Source organism: Elgaria multicarinata, chromosome 4 (genome assembly GCF_023053635.1).
Source record: "Elgaria multicarinata webbii isolate HBS135686 ecotype San Diego chromosome 4, rElgMul1.1.pri, whole genome shotgun sequence".
Classification (NCBI taxonomy): Eukaryota; Metazoa; Chordata; class Lepidosauria; order Squamata; family Anguidae; genus Elgaria; species Elgaria multicarinata.
The window spans coordinates 3,642,322-3,659,407 of NC_086174.1; the positions used below are offsets into that span (position 1 = coordinate 3,642,322).

At 47.0% G+C, this 17,086-nt stretch overlaps 1 protein-coding gene across 1 annotated transcript in view; it reads left to right on the plus strand.

Annotated features, from left to right (window-relative positions):
* The window catches only part of LOC134397263 (L-gulonolactone oxidase-like), a 77,296-nt gene that overhangs the window by 28,909 nt on the left and 31,301 nt on the right, over positions 1-17,086 (plus strand). Inside the window, exon 6 of the mRNA XM_063123759.1 lies at positions 6,173-6,358. Coding sequence (XP_062979829.1) covers positions 6,173-6,358 — 186 coding nt within the window. The remainder of the gene's footprint in view (positions 1-6,172; positions 6,359-17,086) is intronic.

Here is a 17,086-nt window from a genome sequence, read left to right on the forward strand (position 1 = left end):
ATTTTCAGTTACAGTTTGGGTCAAATTGCTATAGAACTTAATTTCTAATAGAAAGGGCTTACATCAAAACAGGGTGGGCACAGATAAAACAGCCCATTCACACATTTCCTCGACAGGTGTCACAGCAGAGAAGGCCCTGCTCCTGGTAGCCACCTGCCTCACTTCCTTTGGAAAGGGCTCTTAGCGAAATAGAACTGTACATTGTAACCTTTCCTCGTAGGGGAGTTGCTTAATCAGTTTGGTTGCCTTTTCCTGCACCTTTTCCACCAGTACAGTATCCTTTTTTAAGGTGCCGCAACGTATTAAATTAGGTTGGGCCACATTAGTCTTGGCTTTATATTTGATTCCTCGCTCTCCTTTATTCCTCATATTGAGGCAGTCGCTAAATCCTGTCATTTTTTCCTGTATAATATTGCCAGGATTCGATCATTTTTGTCTGTCTCTTCTGCCAAGACTCTTGTTCATGCATTGGTTATTTCTCGGTTGGAGTACTGCAACCTTCTACTCACTGGCCTTCCTTCTTCTCACATCAGTCCGTTGGTTTCTGTTCACCACTCTGCTGCTAAGATCATCTTCCTGGCTCGCCGCTCTGACCATGTAACTCCACTTCTGAAATCTCTTCATTGGCTTCCAATTCACTTCAGAATCCAATATAAACTTCTCCTGTTGACCTACAAAGCTTTTCGCGGTCTAGCTCCTTCCTATCTCTCCTCTCTCCTCTCACACTATTGCCCCGCTCGTGCTCTTCGCTCCTCTGATGCCATGTTTCTCGCCTGCCCAAGGGCCTCTACTTCCCTTGCTCGGCTCCGTCCATTTTCTTCTGCTGCCCCTTACGCCTGGAACGCTCTTCCAGAACATTTGAGAACTACAAGTTCAACCGCAGCTTTTAAAGCTCAGCTAAAAACTTTTCTTTTTCCTAAAGCTTTTAAAACTTGATGTTGTTCTGACTTTATACTGTTAGTTTTACCCTACCCAGTGCCTGTTTACCCTACCCTGTGCCTGTTTACCCTACCCTGTGCCTGTTTGCATTCTCTTCCCCTCCTTATTGTTTTACTATGATTTTATTAGATTGTAAGCCTATGCGGCAGGGTCTTGCTATTTACTGTTTTACTCTGTACAGCACCATGTACACTGATGTTGCTATATAAATAAATAAATAATAATAACAATAATAATAATTTGTATGTAAAGGTATATATATATATATATATATATATATATATATATATATATATATATAAAGCTTTTGAGTACTGCAGAACTCTGCGTCGAGCAGAAACATGGTGGGGGCAAAGACATTGGCTTCCCTGTGTTGAATCTCCACCCCAGGGAGATTGTGTAGCAGTGAAACATGATCTCTGCTACGCAAGTTGAGTGGTAAATAGAGGCAGAAGGTAGATGACACAACCTCAGCGGCAAACTTGGCAGAGTGATGGGCAGGACAGGTTCAATTGCTCTGCGCGTGATTTCCCTAGAGCTTGTTTTCTACTCTGAACCTCTTTGACCTCGGAAGATTTCCTATCTGGTGGAATGGCCCAGCGGACGCTGCGCCTTGATCAAGGTCTCCCGGGCTTTTCATTCCCTCTACTCCTGTCTGTTGTCTCTCCTCTCCACCCACCCACCACCCACTTCCGGAGCGAGAAGCAAACAAACCCACAGCTGGAATTATCATTGCTAAGGAGGAATTTAGTCAAACTGACACATTGATTCACCTTCAGCCTGCCTCCAAACTCCCCGAGAGAATTTTTCAGCCAGTCGGGCAGGGCGTGTGTGTAAGTGAAGCAGGCAGAGGGATGGAGAATGGAGGGAAAGTGCTTTGCAACATGGTTGGGATATCCGGAGGGCGGCCTGACTGCCAGCTCACTGCTGTCATCTGCTGGAGAACGTCTCGTGAGCTGGAGGAGAGCCAAATAGAGGAGTACAGTTCTGGTCACCACACCTAAAAAATGGATATCATAGAAAGGGCCGGTGCCAGACTATTTTGCGCCCTAGGCAAGGCGAGCTACTTGCACACACACACACACCGAATTGCGCAGAAGTCCGAACGTGTGCGCCGAGTGGGGAGCTGGGACTGGCTCACTTCATTTTGGGACTGAGCCGTCTGGAATTCACCGGGACTTACTTCCGTGTGAATGCAACCCATTCTGCAGCCTGGCGTCCCGATCCCCTCCGCACGTTTACTTGGGGCAATAAGGCTTCCGAGTAAGGAGGCATAGGTGGATCGGGCCACACTGGTGCCTCCCGCTGCAATGCTTTCTCGGATGCAAGTCCCGTTGATCCACGCGCGCAGGATCGGGAAGCAGGAGAGTCTGCCTTGCGAGGAGTCCACAAGTCCCTAGCTTTCCTGGGGGAAGGGAGAGGGAGTCCCGCTTGCCCGCCTGCCTGGACATTGCGGCCTGTTTGAGGAGAGAGGCGAGGCGATCCGGTGCCCTTTCCTCGGGAGTAAGGCGGAGGCTGGCTCGAGCCAGAGTTGAGCTCCCCACATGCTTTTTCTTCTTCTTCTTCTGGCGGCAGCCTCCCGGCTCTGGGAAGGCGGCTTCCGGGTGGCTAGAGCGGCTCTGGGAGGGTGGCTTCCAGGCAGAAGTCCAAACGTGGAGCCACCGCCCCACCCCAGCGTCCCTGGCTTTGGCTGTGCGGGCGTGGGGCACCATCTCACCCGCCCAGGCCCAGCTGAATCCTCGAACCGGCCCGGCTCACAGCCAACAACGTGCGTGAGTGCTGCGCGGCGCCACCGGCCCTGATCATAGAGCTGGAAAAAGGGCAGAAAAGGGCAACTAAAATGATGAAGGGGCTGGAGCATCCTCCCTTTGAGGGAAGGTTACAACAGCTGGGATTGTTTAGCCTGGGAAAAAGGAGGCTAAGGGGAGACATGATAGAGGTGTACAAAATGATGCCTGGTGCGGAGAATGTGGAGAGGGAGACATCTCTCTCTCTCTCTCCTAGAACCCAGTGGGGTCATCCCATGAAGCTGATTGGTAGGAGGAACAGGACAAATAAAAGGAAGGACTCCTTCACACAGTGCATAGTTAAATTATGGAACTCACTACCACAAGATGTAGTGATGGCCACCAATCTGAATGGCTTTAAAAGGGGGGTTGGATAAATTCCTGAAGGAGAAGGCTATCCATGGCTACTAGCCCTGATCGTTGTGTGCTATCTCCAGTATCCGAGGCAGTAAGCCTGTGTGCACCAGTTGCTGGGGAACATGGGTGGGAGGGTGCTGTTGTACCACGTCCTGCCTTGTTGGTCCCTGGCCGATGGCTGGTTGGCCCCTGTGTGAACAGAGTGCTGGACTAGATGGACCCTCGGTCTGTTCCAGCATCAGGGCTCTTCTTATGTTCTTATGAGGAGAAATGTGATTTCAAATGTTGAGTCGTTTGAGTCTCAACTTTGTGTCGTCTTGGCGCAGGTTAGGGCCAAGAGTGTAAAGTGGGGAAGGCCAAGGGACCCACAAGATCCTGATAACGTTTCATAGTTCCCGGATACAAGTCTGTGGAGTCTTGATGAAATGGAAGTCAGGGAACCAAACCTTGATGGGTGCTTATTTTATTTATTTTATTTATTTCATTTCTATATCTACACTACTGCTTTAAAACGGTTTATAACAGTAGTGACAACTATTGGGGCATAGGACATGCCCCATGTACAGTTTTCAAAACGTTTTCAAAGTGCAATATCCTGCTTGGTGTAGATTATTATTATTATTATTATTTATTTATTTATTTATATAGCACCATCAATGTACATGGTGCTGTACAGAGTAAAACAGTAAATAGCAAGACTCTGCCGCATAGGCTTACAATCTAATAAAATCATAGTAAAACAATAAGGAGGGGAAGAGAATGCCAACAGGCACAGGGCAGGGTAAGCAGGCACAGGGTAGGGTAAAACTAACAGTATAAAGTCTGCACAACATCAAGTTTTAAAAGCTTTAGGAAAAAGAAAAGTTTTTAGTTGAGCTTTAAAAGCTGCGATTCAACTTGTAGTTCTCAAATGTTCTGGAAGAGCGTTCCAGGCGTAAGGGGCAGCCGAAGAAAATGGACGGAGCCGAGCAAGGGAAGTAGAGACCCTTGGGCAGGCGTCTAGATCTGGCCTTAGATGGACAGCTCCTGGCACCATCAACCAAAAGCCATTGCGTAGCTCTTCTGTCGGCCTCTCCTTAATGGATTTTTCATGGTGAGGAAAAGGGTGGAAGAGGAAGCAGTGGTAAAACAGGGGGCGGGGTTACAAAGGAAACATGCCTCTTGTAAAATCCCGTGTTCTAGATAGTGGAGGTGCTCTACAAAAGACGTGTCTGGAAGCCCCCTGTGCCTCCGAACCGAAACAGAATCTCAACCACTGTTTGAAAGTCTCCGTTGAACTAAAACATAAAATGAACGCTTAAAAAACGAGAAGTCAAGTTACCAGTTCAGAGTGCAGTTTTGCCTGCCAAAGTGTCACTGCTTTTAATTTGGAGTTAAAATCTTGGTGGGGTATAAATTCCACACGGACACATCCCCAAATATAGAGACTCTACGAGTATGAAAACAGCAGAATGAAATTTAATAGGGATAAATGCCAAGTTCTACATTTAGGAAATAGAAACCACATGCACAGTTACAAGATGGGGGATACTTGGCTCAGCAATACTACAAACGAGAAGGATCTTGGAATGGTTGTAGATCGCAAGCTGAACAGTGCAATATGGCTGCAAGAAAGGCAAATGCTATTTTGGGCTGCATTAATAGAAGTATAGCTTCCAAATCACGTGAGGTACTGGTTCCTCTCTATTCGGCCCTGGTTAGGCCTCATCTAGAGTATTGTGTCCAGTTCTGGGCGCCACAATTCAAGAAGGACACAGACAAGCTGGAGTGTGTTCAGAGGAGGGCAATGAGGATGATCAGAGGTCTGGAAACAAAGCCCTATGAAGAGAGACTGAAAGAACTGGGCATGTTTAGCCTGGAGAAGAGAAGGTGGAGGGGAGACATGAGAGCACTCTTCAAATACTTAAAAGTTTGTCACACAGAGGAGGGCCAGGATCTCTTCTCGATCTTCCCAGAGTGCAGGACACAGAATAATGGGATCAAGTTAAAGGAAGCCAGATTCCAGCTGGACATCAGGAAAAACTTCCTGACTGTTAGAGCAGTACGGCAATGGAATCAGTTACCTAGGGAGGTTGTGGGCTCTCCCACACTAGAGGCCTTCAAGAGGCAGCTGGACAACCGTCTGTCAGGGATGCTTTAGGGTGGATTCCTGCATTGAGCAGAGGTTGGACTAAATGGCCTTGTAGGCCCCTTCCAACTCTGCTATTCTATGATTCTATGATCCTATGATTCTATGCACTGTTGTGGTGGTTACTTTCAAATCAGGGCTGGGAGACCCCTATGTGCCTGCTGGACTTTATTGCAGCCCCTCCTGGCCTTTGCTGCGCTGCTAAATTCACTGCTGAAATTTGGTGGAGAACGGTCTCCATTAAAAAAGCGAATATGGCAGTTCCATGCTGAAAGTGGAGATGGCCTTTTCTCAGGTCTCGACCGGGATGGGCTTAAAACATTCTGCCGCTGAACTCAAACCAAAAGTGTGCCTAGTCCGGAAACTTCAACTAGTTCAAAATATGGCAGCCGGGCTGGTCACCGGTACACCTAGGGGGGACCACATCACACCAGCCTTAAAATCTCTTCACTGGCTGCCAATCAGTTTCCGAGCAAAAAGCCCTACATGGTTTGGGTCCAGGCGACCTGCGGGATCGCCTTCTCCCGTAAAATCTGCCCCGCAAACTCACGTCCCCTGGGGAGAATTCACTCCAGCCAACAAAAACAAGGCTGACAACTGTTACCCAGAGGATTTTGGAATGGCCTGCCGGGAGAGATTCGTCAACGTAATAGTCTTCCAGAATTTAAGAAAGCCATAAAGACTGATCTCTTCCGGCAGGCCTACCCAGTGGAATTTTAAGATGCCTTTTTAAATAATTTGCTGCTTTTAATAATGTATTAGTTTTAAATGTTTTAATTAGTTATATGTATTTTATTGTGCTTGTATTTGTGTTGAACCCTGCCTCGATCCAGAGGGAGAGGCGGGTAACAAATTTATTTATTTATTTATTTATTTATTGTGAGACAGAAAATGCCACGTGTTGACTGATTCCCAGACTAAACTATGTCCTGCCCTCCATCCTTCAATCTTCCCATGGCAGGTGATAGCCCTGACCCTGTTAACAGCTTCTGGGGAAATCCTGGAGTGCTCCAGAACGGTGAATCCTGAACTCCACCAAGCTGCCTGCGTACACCTGGGCTGTTTGGGCGTCATCCTCACCGTCACCTTCCAGTGCGTGACGGAGTTCTACCTGCAAGAGACCACCTTCCCATCCACGCTCAAGGAGGTGAGGCCAAAACACCGGTGTCAGGAAATCAGGCTAATGCTCTTTTGAGAGACTTGGGTGTCCATCTGTATTCTAAAAATGCAGACTATAAGGAACAGCGCTTGGCAGATTGAATGCCCCCGGACCAGCACAGCCGGCGTGCAATTGCAATTAGTTAATGAATATTCTTCCCACACACGCGTACAGGTCTCTCTGTGTTTCGTTTGTTAGGAAATCTTTTAAGCTCAGGACTTTAGCGAGGAAAATTAAGTGACTTGTGGGGAGTATATCTGTTCTTAGGAAATGGATTTTTCAATGTCTACAGCTTGTGTGTATGTCCTTTGCTATGCATCAGAGTTCATAATTATTTGTTTGACACCTATAGGGCGCATATATATATAATGATGAATGTTGCAGTCGAATACATTTGGAAGGTAACAGACTGGGGCCATAGCTAGACCTAAGATTTATCCCTGGATCATCCAGGGGTCAAACCTGTTCATCTAGGTGACACACAGGGGATCCAGTGCTCAGGCAGGGGCGAACCCTGGATGATCCCAGGATAAACCTTAGGTCTAGCTGTGGCCTGAGAATGGCTGAACTAGAGACTAGGGGTGCTTCGAGGATCCTAGCGCTAACTAACAGACAAACAGGCAACTTGTAGCTTATGGCCTGGTTCAGACCACACGCTAAACCATGCTGCTTAACCACAAAATGGTTAACGCAATTAACCATTTTGTGGTTAAGCAGCATGGTTTAATGTGTGGTCTGAACCAGGCCATTTTGGCTTTTCCTCCTTCATGGATTTTTTTTTGGGGGGTGGGGGTGGAGAAGAAGAAACAGTGGAGGGTTACAAGTCATGTCTGGAATCCCTTAAATTCCACGAACGAGGCAGGGTGATTTCAGGATAAATGCCTCTCCTGGAAGCGTCTTAGATGAGGGGGTCCCCCATCTTTCTGGACCCGTGTGCACATTTGGGAATTTGAGAAACTGCTGTGGGCACCACCACAAAATGGCTTCTGTGGAGGATGTGGCTGGTCACATGACGGTTGCTGTGGGGGCTTGGCTAGTCAAGAGATGCAGGGAGGCAGAGAGAGAGAGAGAGAGAAAGAAAGAGAGAGAGGCTAAGGACTGGGAGGAAGGGGGAAAGTGAGTGTGTTGCTTCCTGGCCAACCTAGGACATAGCTATACCTAAGGTTTAACCCAGGATCATCCTGGGTTCGCCCCTGCCTGAGCGCTAGATGCCCTGTGTGGCACTTAGATGAACAGGTTTGACCCCAGGACAATCCTGGGATAAACCTTAGGTCTAGCTACGGCCCTAGTCTTCTTCTGTCCACACAGACTTTTTCCCCTGGCTCCATCTCACCCCCTCTCTCTCCACACTCAGCCCCTATCCTCACTATTTTCCTCCCCCAAACCCTTTCCTTGCTTTTTCTCTGCTTTCCTCATCCCTAGCCTTCTTCTTTCTCCCCCTACGGTGACCCTATGAAGAAGAGTTCAGGGCTGCTGTGTCTTTAACAGTTGTGTAGAAAAAGGGAATTTCAGCAGGTGTCCGTTGTATGCCTGCAGCACATGGTGAAATCCCCTCTTCATCACAGCAGTTAAAGCTGCAGGAGCCCTGCCCTCTTTTGTGTCTGGTTACTCTAGCTATGCTATGCTATGCTATACTACAGTGACCAGATACAAAAGAAGGCAGGGCTCCTGTAGCTTTAACTGTTGTGATGAAGAGGGAATTTCATCCCTTGCTTTCTCTTCCTGCCTGCTGATCAGCTGATCAGCAGTAGGTTCTGAAACAGGAAGGTGAGAACCTGGCCTAACCTTTTTTTCCCATTTCCCCCATCATTATTATTATTATTATTATTATTATTATTATTATAGGGGTTAGGAAGTGAAGAGCTGTGTGGGCACCATTGCTCCACACCTTGGAGAGATCCTTTAGAATTCCGACTGTTTCTGAATGAAACCTTGAGCAGATTCACTGCCCCACTAACATCGGAGCCACCAGCCACCACTGCCTGCCCTGGGGGCGTGGTTACTCATCACCACTGGCTATGTAGACTGTCATGATGGGTGTCTGCCCTTCCACATTTACCACTCTATTATACCAAGTCAGTCTATTGGTCCATATCCTTCAGCATGATCTAATCTGAAAAACTTCCTGCCTGTTAGAGCAGTACGACAATGGAACCAGTGACCTAGGGAGGTTGTGGGCTGTCCCACACTAGAGGCCTTCAAGAGGCAGCTGGACAGCCATCTGTCAGGGATGCTTTAGGGTGGATTCCTGCATTGAGCAGGGGGTTGGACTCGATGGCCTTGTGGGCCCCTTCCAACTCTGCTATTCTATGATTGGCAACAGCGTTTCTAGGATCCCAGGTACGGAAAGGGTCTTTCGCAGACACCCCCCACCCCCCAGCTGAGTCCCCTCTTAACTGGAGATGCCAGGAAGAGACACAGAGGCCTTTTGTGTGCAATGCAGGTGCTGTGCCACCAACGTACGGAGGTCGCGTGCTCTGCTCCAACCATATGGAGCAAGTCACACATCTGTGCAGCAGTGATGAATTGGGTTTGACACATGCCAGTAAGACCCATTCCCAAGAAGGATAATGTGGAACTGGAAAAGTTGCAAAAAAGGAAAGCGGAAATAATCGAAAACTTAGGGCTTCTTTAGATCAAAGGGAAATCATGTTTGCTTACCGGTGCTTTGCTTCCTGCTTCTCTTCTGCCGTTGCAATGAGCTGAATTACACGGGAGGAGAGGAGCAACCGTGTGGACTGTAACTGATAACTTCAGTGCTCATAGTATTGAAGGGACAGCACCCTCTAGTGAGTGTTTTGTAGCACAACTTCCCCTGCACACAGTAGGAAATCCTGAGATATTTCAGAAAAATCGGGGTATGCAACGTTTCTTTTAAAGGGAATAACTGCGGAAAGGAGCTGGAGACGTGCAGAAGGCTCACAATATAATCCAAAGGACCCGCAAACTTCCATGAGCAGCCAGTCACAAGCGGGCCTTATTTCGCTTGCGTGAAGAAGCGCTTAGAGATGCCTTCCCCAACTTCTTGTCTTCCAGATGTGTTGGGCTACAACTGCAATTGCAAAGAGTTGTAGTCCAACACATTTATTTATTTATTTATTTACTAGCTGTACCCTGCCACGCATTGCTGTGGCTCAGTCTGGTTAAATTGAAAAGAAAGAAAAGACAAAGCGGATGTTTCTAATATGTTTAATTTCACAATGCTTGTGGATATACAATATTTTTAGTTGTTCCATTGTCTGTGTAGATATAGAGATTGTCTGGTTTGCCGACTCTACAACACCCAACATATAATTGTCCATGTGAGAAGCAATCTGTGTCTAGATCTAAACCGCACAATTCTAAAGACTGGCCCTGAGCTTTGTTGATGGTGATTGCAAACGCCAATCGAATGGGGAATTGCAATCTCTTAAATTGAAATGGCATATCTGTTGGAATCATAGGAATGCGAGGAATGAGGACATCTTCACCTTTGAAAGGTCCTGTCAAGATTGATCTCCGACTATAACAATTGCCACTTCGTCTATAGTTGGAGCATTGAATCTTCGCACATGTTCTCCAGCAGGCGTTTTGTCAGCATGAATAACAATCTTGTGTGTATCAGATGGCATCATGTCAATTGCTGTTTTGAACAAATGTACTAAATTGTTTTTTTTCGTGAAGTAGCTGTTGCAGTTTTGAAACAATGGACCTTTTTATGCCGGTATAAATTCCGCAGCGTGCATTCAATTCATCATTGCCATCACCAATGAAATACATTTGTAGGAATTTATGTTGACTATCTTGAAACGGAAGGAAGGAGGCGGCTTTATGATAAATTTGTCCTTTGTCTTTGAAAGTTGGCATAAATGGAGCTGTGATGATTTCTGCGCCGAACGACGTCATTTGGAAGCATGAGTTGTATTTCCTGATGTTAGATAGCAAATGCTTTGAGTCAGCGGTATATCCGGCAAGCAAAGTTTGTAATGGCTCTGGTGGTTCTCCAAGTTGAGGCAGTTTAATTTTTCCAGCAGCGCAACACATTTCTTTTGTTTCTCCATTAAATTTAAGAGCCTTGCAATAAGGACACACTTCAGTCATAGTGCCGATGAGAACATGCCGCCTCAAACTATAATCATCAGCTGGGTTGTACCGGAATGCAAGGCGATTGTAATCGTGTGATTGTTTACCACGGAGTCGTGTTTGACGCTGATGTGCTGTTTCTCGTTGACGTCTTTCAGCCGCTCTCAGCCTTTCGCGTTCATTCTGTTGAGAACAAAGCAGATCTGTAGCTGTAGTACGCGATTGCCGTGCTCGCAACCGTGCATCCTCAAGTCCGGCTGAACGTTGCTTGGTTGATTCCTTGGCACGTATTTGAGCCATTTTTTTTCTTTTTTTCTCATTTGCTGAAGCCCGTTCTGATTTGCAATTTCTCGTCGCAGTGCTTCCGCTCCGCGAGTACGACGACCTAAGTGTGATCTTCTGCGAGGCATTATTTGGATGAAGTAAAGCAGATTGTTTGGTTTTTAAAAAAGGTGTTTTTTTACGTTGAGGAGGTTACTGGAAACTCCTGGCAGTTACCTTTCTTCTGAACGTGTAACTGTCACAGGTGTGACATCTATATTCACTCAGCCAATTGCGAGAGTACATGCAAATAGGAGAGGAGGCAGAGGGAGCAGATTGGCCTACTGGTTGGTGATGTCACAATGATCAGCAGGACTGGTTTTGAGGAGGCCTATTTCTTCGATTTTAAGACAAACCTTTGACCCCATAGAGAACATAGTTACATAACAACGCTCGCGTATTCGAACGCAACGCTGTGTCAAAATTTCAAAGCAATCGGTGAAGAACTTTCGGAGATATAACGACAGTAACAAACGGTCTTTTTCATTTTAATTTATATAGATTTATTATTACATACTGCCCAATAGCCAAAGCTCTCTGGGCGGTTCACAGAAATTAAAACCATTAATAAAACAACCAACAGGTTAAAAGCACAAATACAAAATACAGTATGAAAAGCACAACCGGGATAAAAACCATGCAGCAAAATTGACATAAAATTAAAATATAGAGTTAAAACAGTAAATTTAAATTTAAGTTAAAATGAAGTGTTAAAATACTGAGAGAATAAAAAGGTCTTCAGCTGGCTACGAAAGGAGTACAGTGTAGGCGCCAGGCGGACCTCTCTGGGGAGCTCATTCCACAGCCGGGGTGCCACAGCGGAGAAGGTCCTCCTCCTAGTAGCCACCTGCCTCACTTCCTTTGGCAGGGGCTCACGGAGAAGGGCCCCTGTAGATGATCTTAAGGTCCAGGCAGGTACATATGGAAGGTGAGAAGTTAGGGAAGGTTGAGACAGAGTCAATTTCTCTACCAGGACCGGCTAAAATATTTGGGTATTTGCTGGACTAGATGGACCCTTGGTCTGATCCCATATGGTTCTTCTTATGTTCTTAATTTAAAACAAAAAACGTGACCTTCATAATACTTCTCTTCCTCTTATCAATATACAAATGTAAGCATTTCACCAGCCTTTTGCAATCTTCAAAAATCACCCTCGTTCTGTTCACAGGATATATTTAGCACCCTTGATGTTTTATGCTTTTGATCGCGAGACGCGGCCCATCAAGAAATCCAGCAAATTAATGTGATTATCTAATTACAGAATTAACCCCAGCTCTTTTTATTTTGGTCCTTGCACATCCAGATATAGGACTAGCAGAAACCAGTTCTCAGCAACTTCACAACTCACTGGGAGGGGAGTAGCAGCACGCGGCCTGTGTCCACCCTAGCTACTTCTAAATGGTTTAAACAAAATCAATGGTTTTCTTGCCCAAGTGTCTGTTTTTGCATAAGTGGTGAGCAAATATGTTCATTTATTTATCTATTTATAACATTTTGATCCAATAAGAAAATAAGGAGAGCCCTGATGCTGGATCAGACCAAGGGTCCATCTAGTCCAGCACTCTGTTCACACAGGGGCCAGCCAGCTGTCAACAGGAAACCCAGAAGCAGGACAGTGAGTGGAAGACCACTCTCCCACCCATGTTCGCCAACAACTGGTGTTCATAAGTTTACTTTACTGCCTCTGATACTGAAAGTAGCGCATAGCCATCACGGCTAGAGGCCATTGATTGCCTTCTCCTACAGAAATTTGTCCAACCCCCCTTTTAAAGCCATCCAAATTGATGGCCATCACCACATCTTGTGGTAGTGAGTTCCGTAGTTTCACTATACGCTGTGTGAAGAAGTCCTTCCTTTTACCTGTCCTGAATCTCCCACCAGTCAGCTTCATGGGATATGACCCCACTGGGGTCTAGTATTACGGATGAGGGAGAAAAATGTCTCCCTATCTGCATTCGGGACACCATGCATGATTTTGCACACACCCTTTCTCCAAGGAGCTCAGGGTGATATACCTTTACAATATACCTTTATCTTCACAAAGCCCAGTGAGGTAGATTAGGCTGCAAAGTAGTGAGTGTGGAGCGTGTTCAGAGGAGGGCAACCAGGATGATCAACGGTCTGGAAACAAAGCCCTATGAGGAGAGACTGAAAGAACTGGGCATGTTTAGCTTGGAGAAGAGAAGGCTGAGGGGAGACATGAGAGCACTCTTCAAATACTTAAAAGGTTGTCACACAGAGGAGGGCCAGGATCTCTTCTCCATCCTCCCAGAGTGCAGGACACGGAATAACGGGCTCAAGTTAAAGGAAGCCAGATTCCAGCTGGAGATCAGGAAAACGTCCTGACTGTTAGAGCAATACGACAATGGAATCAATTGCCTGGTGAGGTTGTGGGCTCTCCCACACTAGAGGCCTTCAAGAGGCAGCTGGACAACCCTCTGTCAGGGATGCTTTAGGGTGGATTCCTGCATTGAGCAGGGGGTTGGACTCCATGGCCTTGTAGGCCCCTTCCAACTCTGCTATTCTATTATTCTATGATTCTATGAGTGGCCCAAATTTACCCAGTGACATTCATAGATGAGTGGGGATTTGAACCTGGGTCTCCCATGTCCTAGGTCAATAGCCTTCACCAACCTAGTGACCTTCATATCTATTGAACTACAGCTCACATCATCCATGCTGACTGTGGATAATGGGAGTTGCAGTCCATCACATCTGGAAGGTGCCAGGCTATTGAAGGTTCCCCTAACTATGACATCCCGTGGTCTTTTTAATTGCAGGACAGTCATCTTTCGTAGTTGCCATTGTCATCTAACCTCTTCCCAGTTATCTCCTGCACACTCATTTCTTTTGCTGTAACCTCTAGTCAAAGAGGTCTTGCAGGTTTTTGAACCACTACAGTCAGAAAGCCTGCAAAACCTGTTCGATTAGAGACGATAGTTGGGCGATTCTATGCACCACGACATCAATGCCTCTATCAACACAGCCTCAGCTCTCTAGAAATTGGCCTCCTGATGTCCTCTAGATGTAATGGTGCGTACATCTGACCTGCAGGGCCTGCCCTACCATTGGGCAGAGTGAGGCGACTGCCTCAGGCGGCCAACGCTGGGGGCAGCAGTGTCTCTTCCTCGTGAACTCTGGCTGTTTCCCTCTGTGGGAAGACAGAGCGGTGTCTGCCACATAAACTAAAACAGGGGCTTCCTGAATGAGCGGCCGGTCAGGTGTGGTGGAGGACGCGATGCCTTCTCCAGCGTTGAAGTAAGATTCAACGGCCTGGCCGCTCAGCTTCTGTATGTGGGCTGAGGAGGGGCGCCATCTTGTCCTTTGTCTCAGGCGGCAAAATGTCTGGGGATGGCCCTGCTACCCTAATTTGCAGATGAGAAAAAAAGGGGACGCCAAAGAGGTCCCAATGTCATGTGAATGCTGTTGTTGTGACAGGATCACAGACCTACAAATTCAGGACGCTCTGCTTTTCCCTGAGAGATTTGTGTTGTGCTTTGTCAATCCCTGCTGTTTCAGCCGATGGGAGAACTTGATATTTGAAGACAGATGGGCCCCCAGAATAGATCGTGGGCAGATTCTACTTCTTGTCAGATGCCGGGTGGCTTGTTCGTCTCGCCAACCAAGACATGTCTCCTCCATAGCCTCCAGCACAATGCCCAGAGGAGAGATGTTGCTATTATTATTATTATTATTATTATTATTATTATTATTATTGAACTGAGTAGCCAGAGGACATGCTTGCCTTGAATGTGAGGCCTGAGGTGGGCACACAGTGGGCAAAGCCAGCAGGAATTGCCTCACGCTTCTCTTGGTATGAGCAGAGAATCTGTGCAGCAAGACAGAGCAAAGTGTGGTGTAGTGGTCAGAGTGACGGGGACCTGGAAGACCTGGGTTCAAGTCCCCACTCAGCAATGAAGCTCATTAGGTGACTTTGGGCCAATCACTGGCTCTCAGCCTAACCTACCGCCGCACTGAGTTGTTGTGAGGTAAAATGGAGAGGATAATGTTAGCCACCTTGGGTTCCTTGCCAGAGGAAGAACGATGGGATACAAATATAATAAATCAATCAATAACTAAATTAAAATAAAAGGTCCTCAATAGCCAAGGCAGAAATCAAAAGGTCTTTTCTTCACAAGTAATACCTTTACTGTCCACTCAAGCCTTCCCCAACCTGGTGTCCATGAATACCTCATGCTAGCCCTACCATGGCCATGGCCCATGGCCAGCCCTACCATGAGGCAGAGTAAAGTGATCACCTCAGATGGCAGAAGCTGAGAGATGGCAGAAAGGTGTTTGCGGACCGAGCTGTGGGCTCTGCTCCCTTGAGATGTGATGGAGTTTGCTGTCCCACTGTCGTGTTTCCTCAAAACCTCCCGCCTTATTGGGAGACGATGAAGAGGTCCGCCACGTGATCCACCAAGCTTTATTCAGGCAATAAACGTCTCTTCCACCTGAAGAGAGTCTAATCTCTTAGAACTTTCCCTTTTTGTGAACCGCCCAGAGAGCTCCGGCTATTGGGCGGTATAGAAATGTAATAAATAAATAAATAGGCAAAACTATGTAAACTAAGCGAGACAATTATCCTTTCAAGAAAAAGGGAAAGCCCGTTCCCAGAATGCTTTGACTTCAGGGAGACTGGTTCTGAAGAAGTCGTTGGTGAGAGGCTAGCTGGGCCGACCTCCTCTCGCCTTCCTTTAGCTCTTCCCATTTTAGTCTTGTCATGTATAGCCCTACTGCTCCTGTATTGGGAGCAGATGATGCAGGTCATCAATCAGAAACAGATTCAGACTCAGAAGACACTGAGCCAGACACCAGGCAGTTAGAGCTAGTGGGGGAGGAGGTTCACACGGGAGAGGCTTCAGCTGAAAATCTGCCCCCTCCAGAGTCTATCTCTTCAAGGCCAAATTCTATGCTTTCAGTGGACAGAGAGTCAACTTCCGGGGGTAAGCATTCAGAAACCTTACTTGATGCTAAGAATCGCCGGAAACTAAAACGTTCAGGGAGGTTAGCGGCAAAGAGGCAGTCGGACAGATTGCATGAGAAATTGTCCACGCATCAACCACGTTGAAGTTATGGACATTTGAAAAGCCTTTTCTTTTCTCTTTCAATGGACAACTGTCTTGCTTAGTTTGCATAGTTTTTGCCTAAGGGGGAGTTTCACAGAAGGTGCCTCGTTTGTGTTACAGAAGTATTTATTGCTTGCAATAAAGCTTTGTAAATTGCCTAGCACTTTGCCTCATTCGTCTCCCAGAGAAAGTTGGAGCAGCTACAGTACACGACACAGCTAGCCTTTCAGCCCTAGGAAGAGAGGCTGAAAGAACTGGGCATATTTAGCCTGGAGAAGAGAAGATTGAGGGGAGACATGACAGCACTCTTCAAATACTTAAAAGGTTGTCACACAGAGGAGGGCCAGGATCTCTTCTCGATCCTCCCAGAGTGCAGGACACGGAAGAACGGGCTCAAGTTAAAGGAAGCCAGATTCCAGCTGGACATCAGGAAAAACTTCCTGACTATTAGAGCAGTATGACAATGGAACCAGTGACCTAGGGAGGTTGTGGGCTCTCCCACACTAGAGGCACTCAAGAGGCAGCTGGACAACCATCTGTCAGGGATGCTTTAGGGTGGATTCCTGCATTGAGCAGGGAGTTGGACTCGATGGCCTTGTAGGCCCTTTCCAACTCTGCTATTCTATGATTCTATGATTCTATGATCCAGCAAGGAGGGCAGGGGCTTCCTAGATAAGTCGTCATTGTGCCCATTTTGCAGGCTGGGGGACTGAAGCTGAGAGGGTCAGCAATTCCTCCATGGCAGAGCCAGAATTTCCCACCAAAGCACTGGTTCACGCCGTCCCTCGTCGTACAAGGGGCTGAGGATTTCACCACTTTCCTATGGTATCCGTTTCACGGCTGTTCCTTTAACAGGCACCAGCCGCTTTTCTGCCAGCGACCCCTAACCAGCTTTCTACCAGTTACATAAGCACTCTTAATTCTTAAATTGTTTCCCCCCCCCAAAAAACCTTTTCCCTTCTCTCCTCCGCCACAATGGGATGGAGCAGGGCGGGCTTCCTTTCCTTTTCCCTGCCCCTGCTTCTGCTGTGCGCGATTCCCTTTGGCACGAACGCATCATGTGTCTCATTACTCCTGATTTTGCACATGGGCCTCAGGAATGGGCCGCGCATACAGATGCTCTGTTTCCGTGCAATGGGGCCGCTGCACTCCACCGGCTGTTTGCCCTTTCGTTGTCCAATGCATTTTCCTTCTCCTTCATTTGGTACATCCAATTTGGGCTTGTTAGCTCTCCTGTTCCCATAGCCTCAAGCACATCATGAGG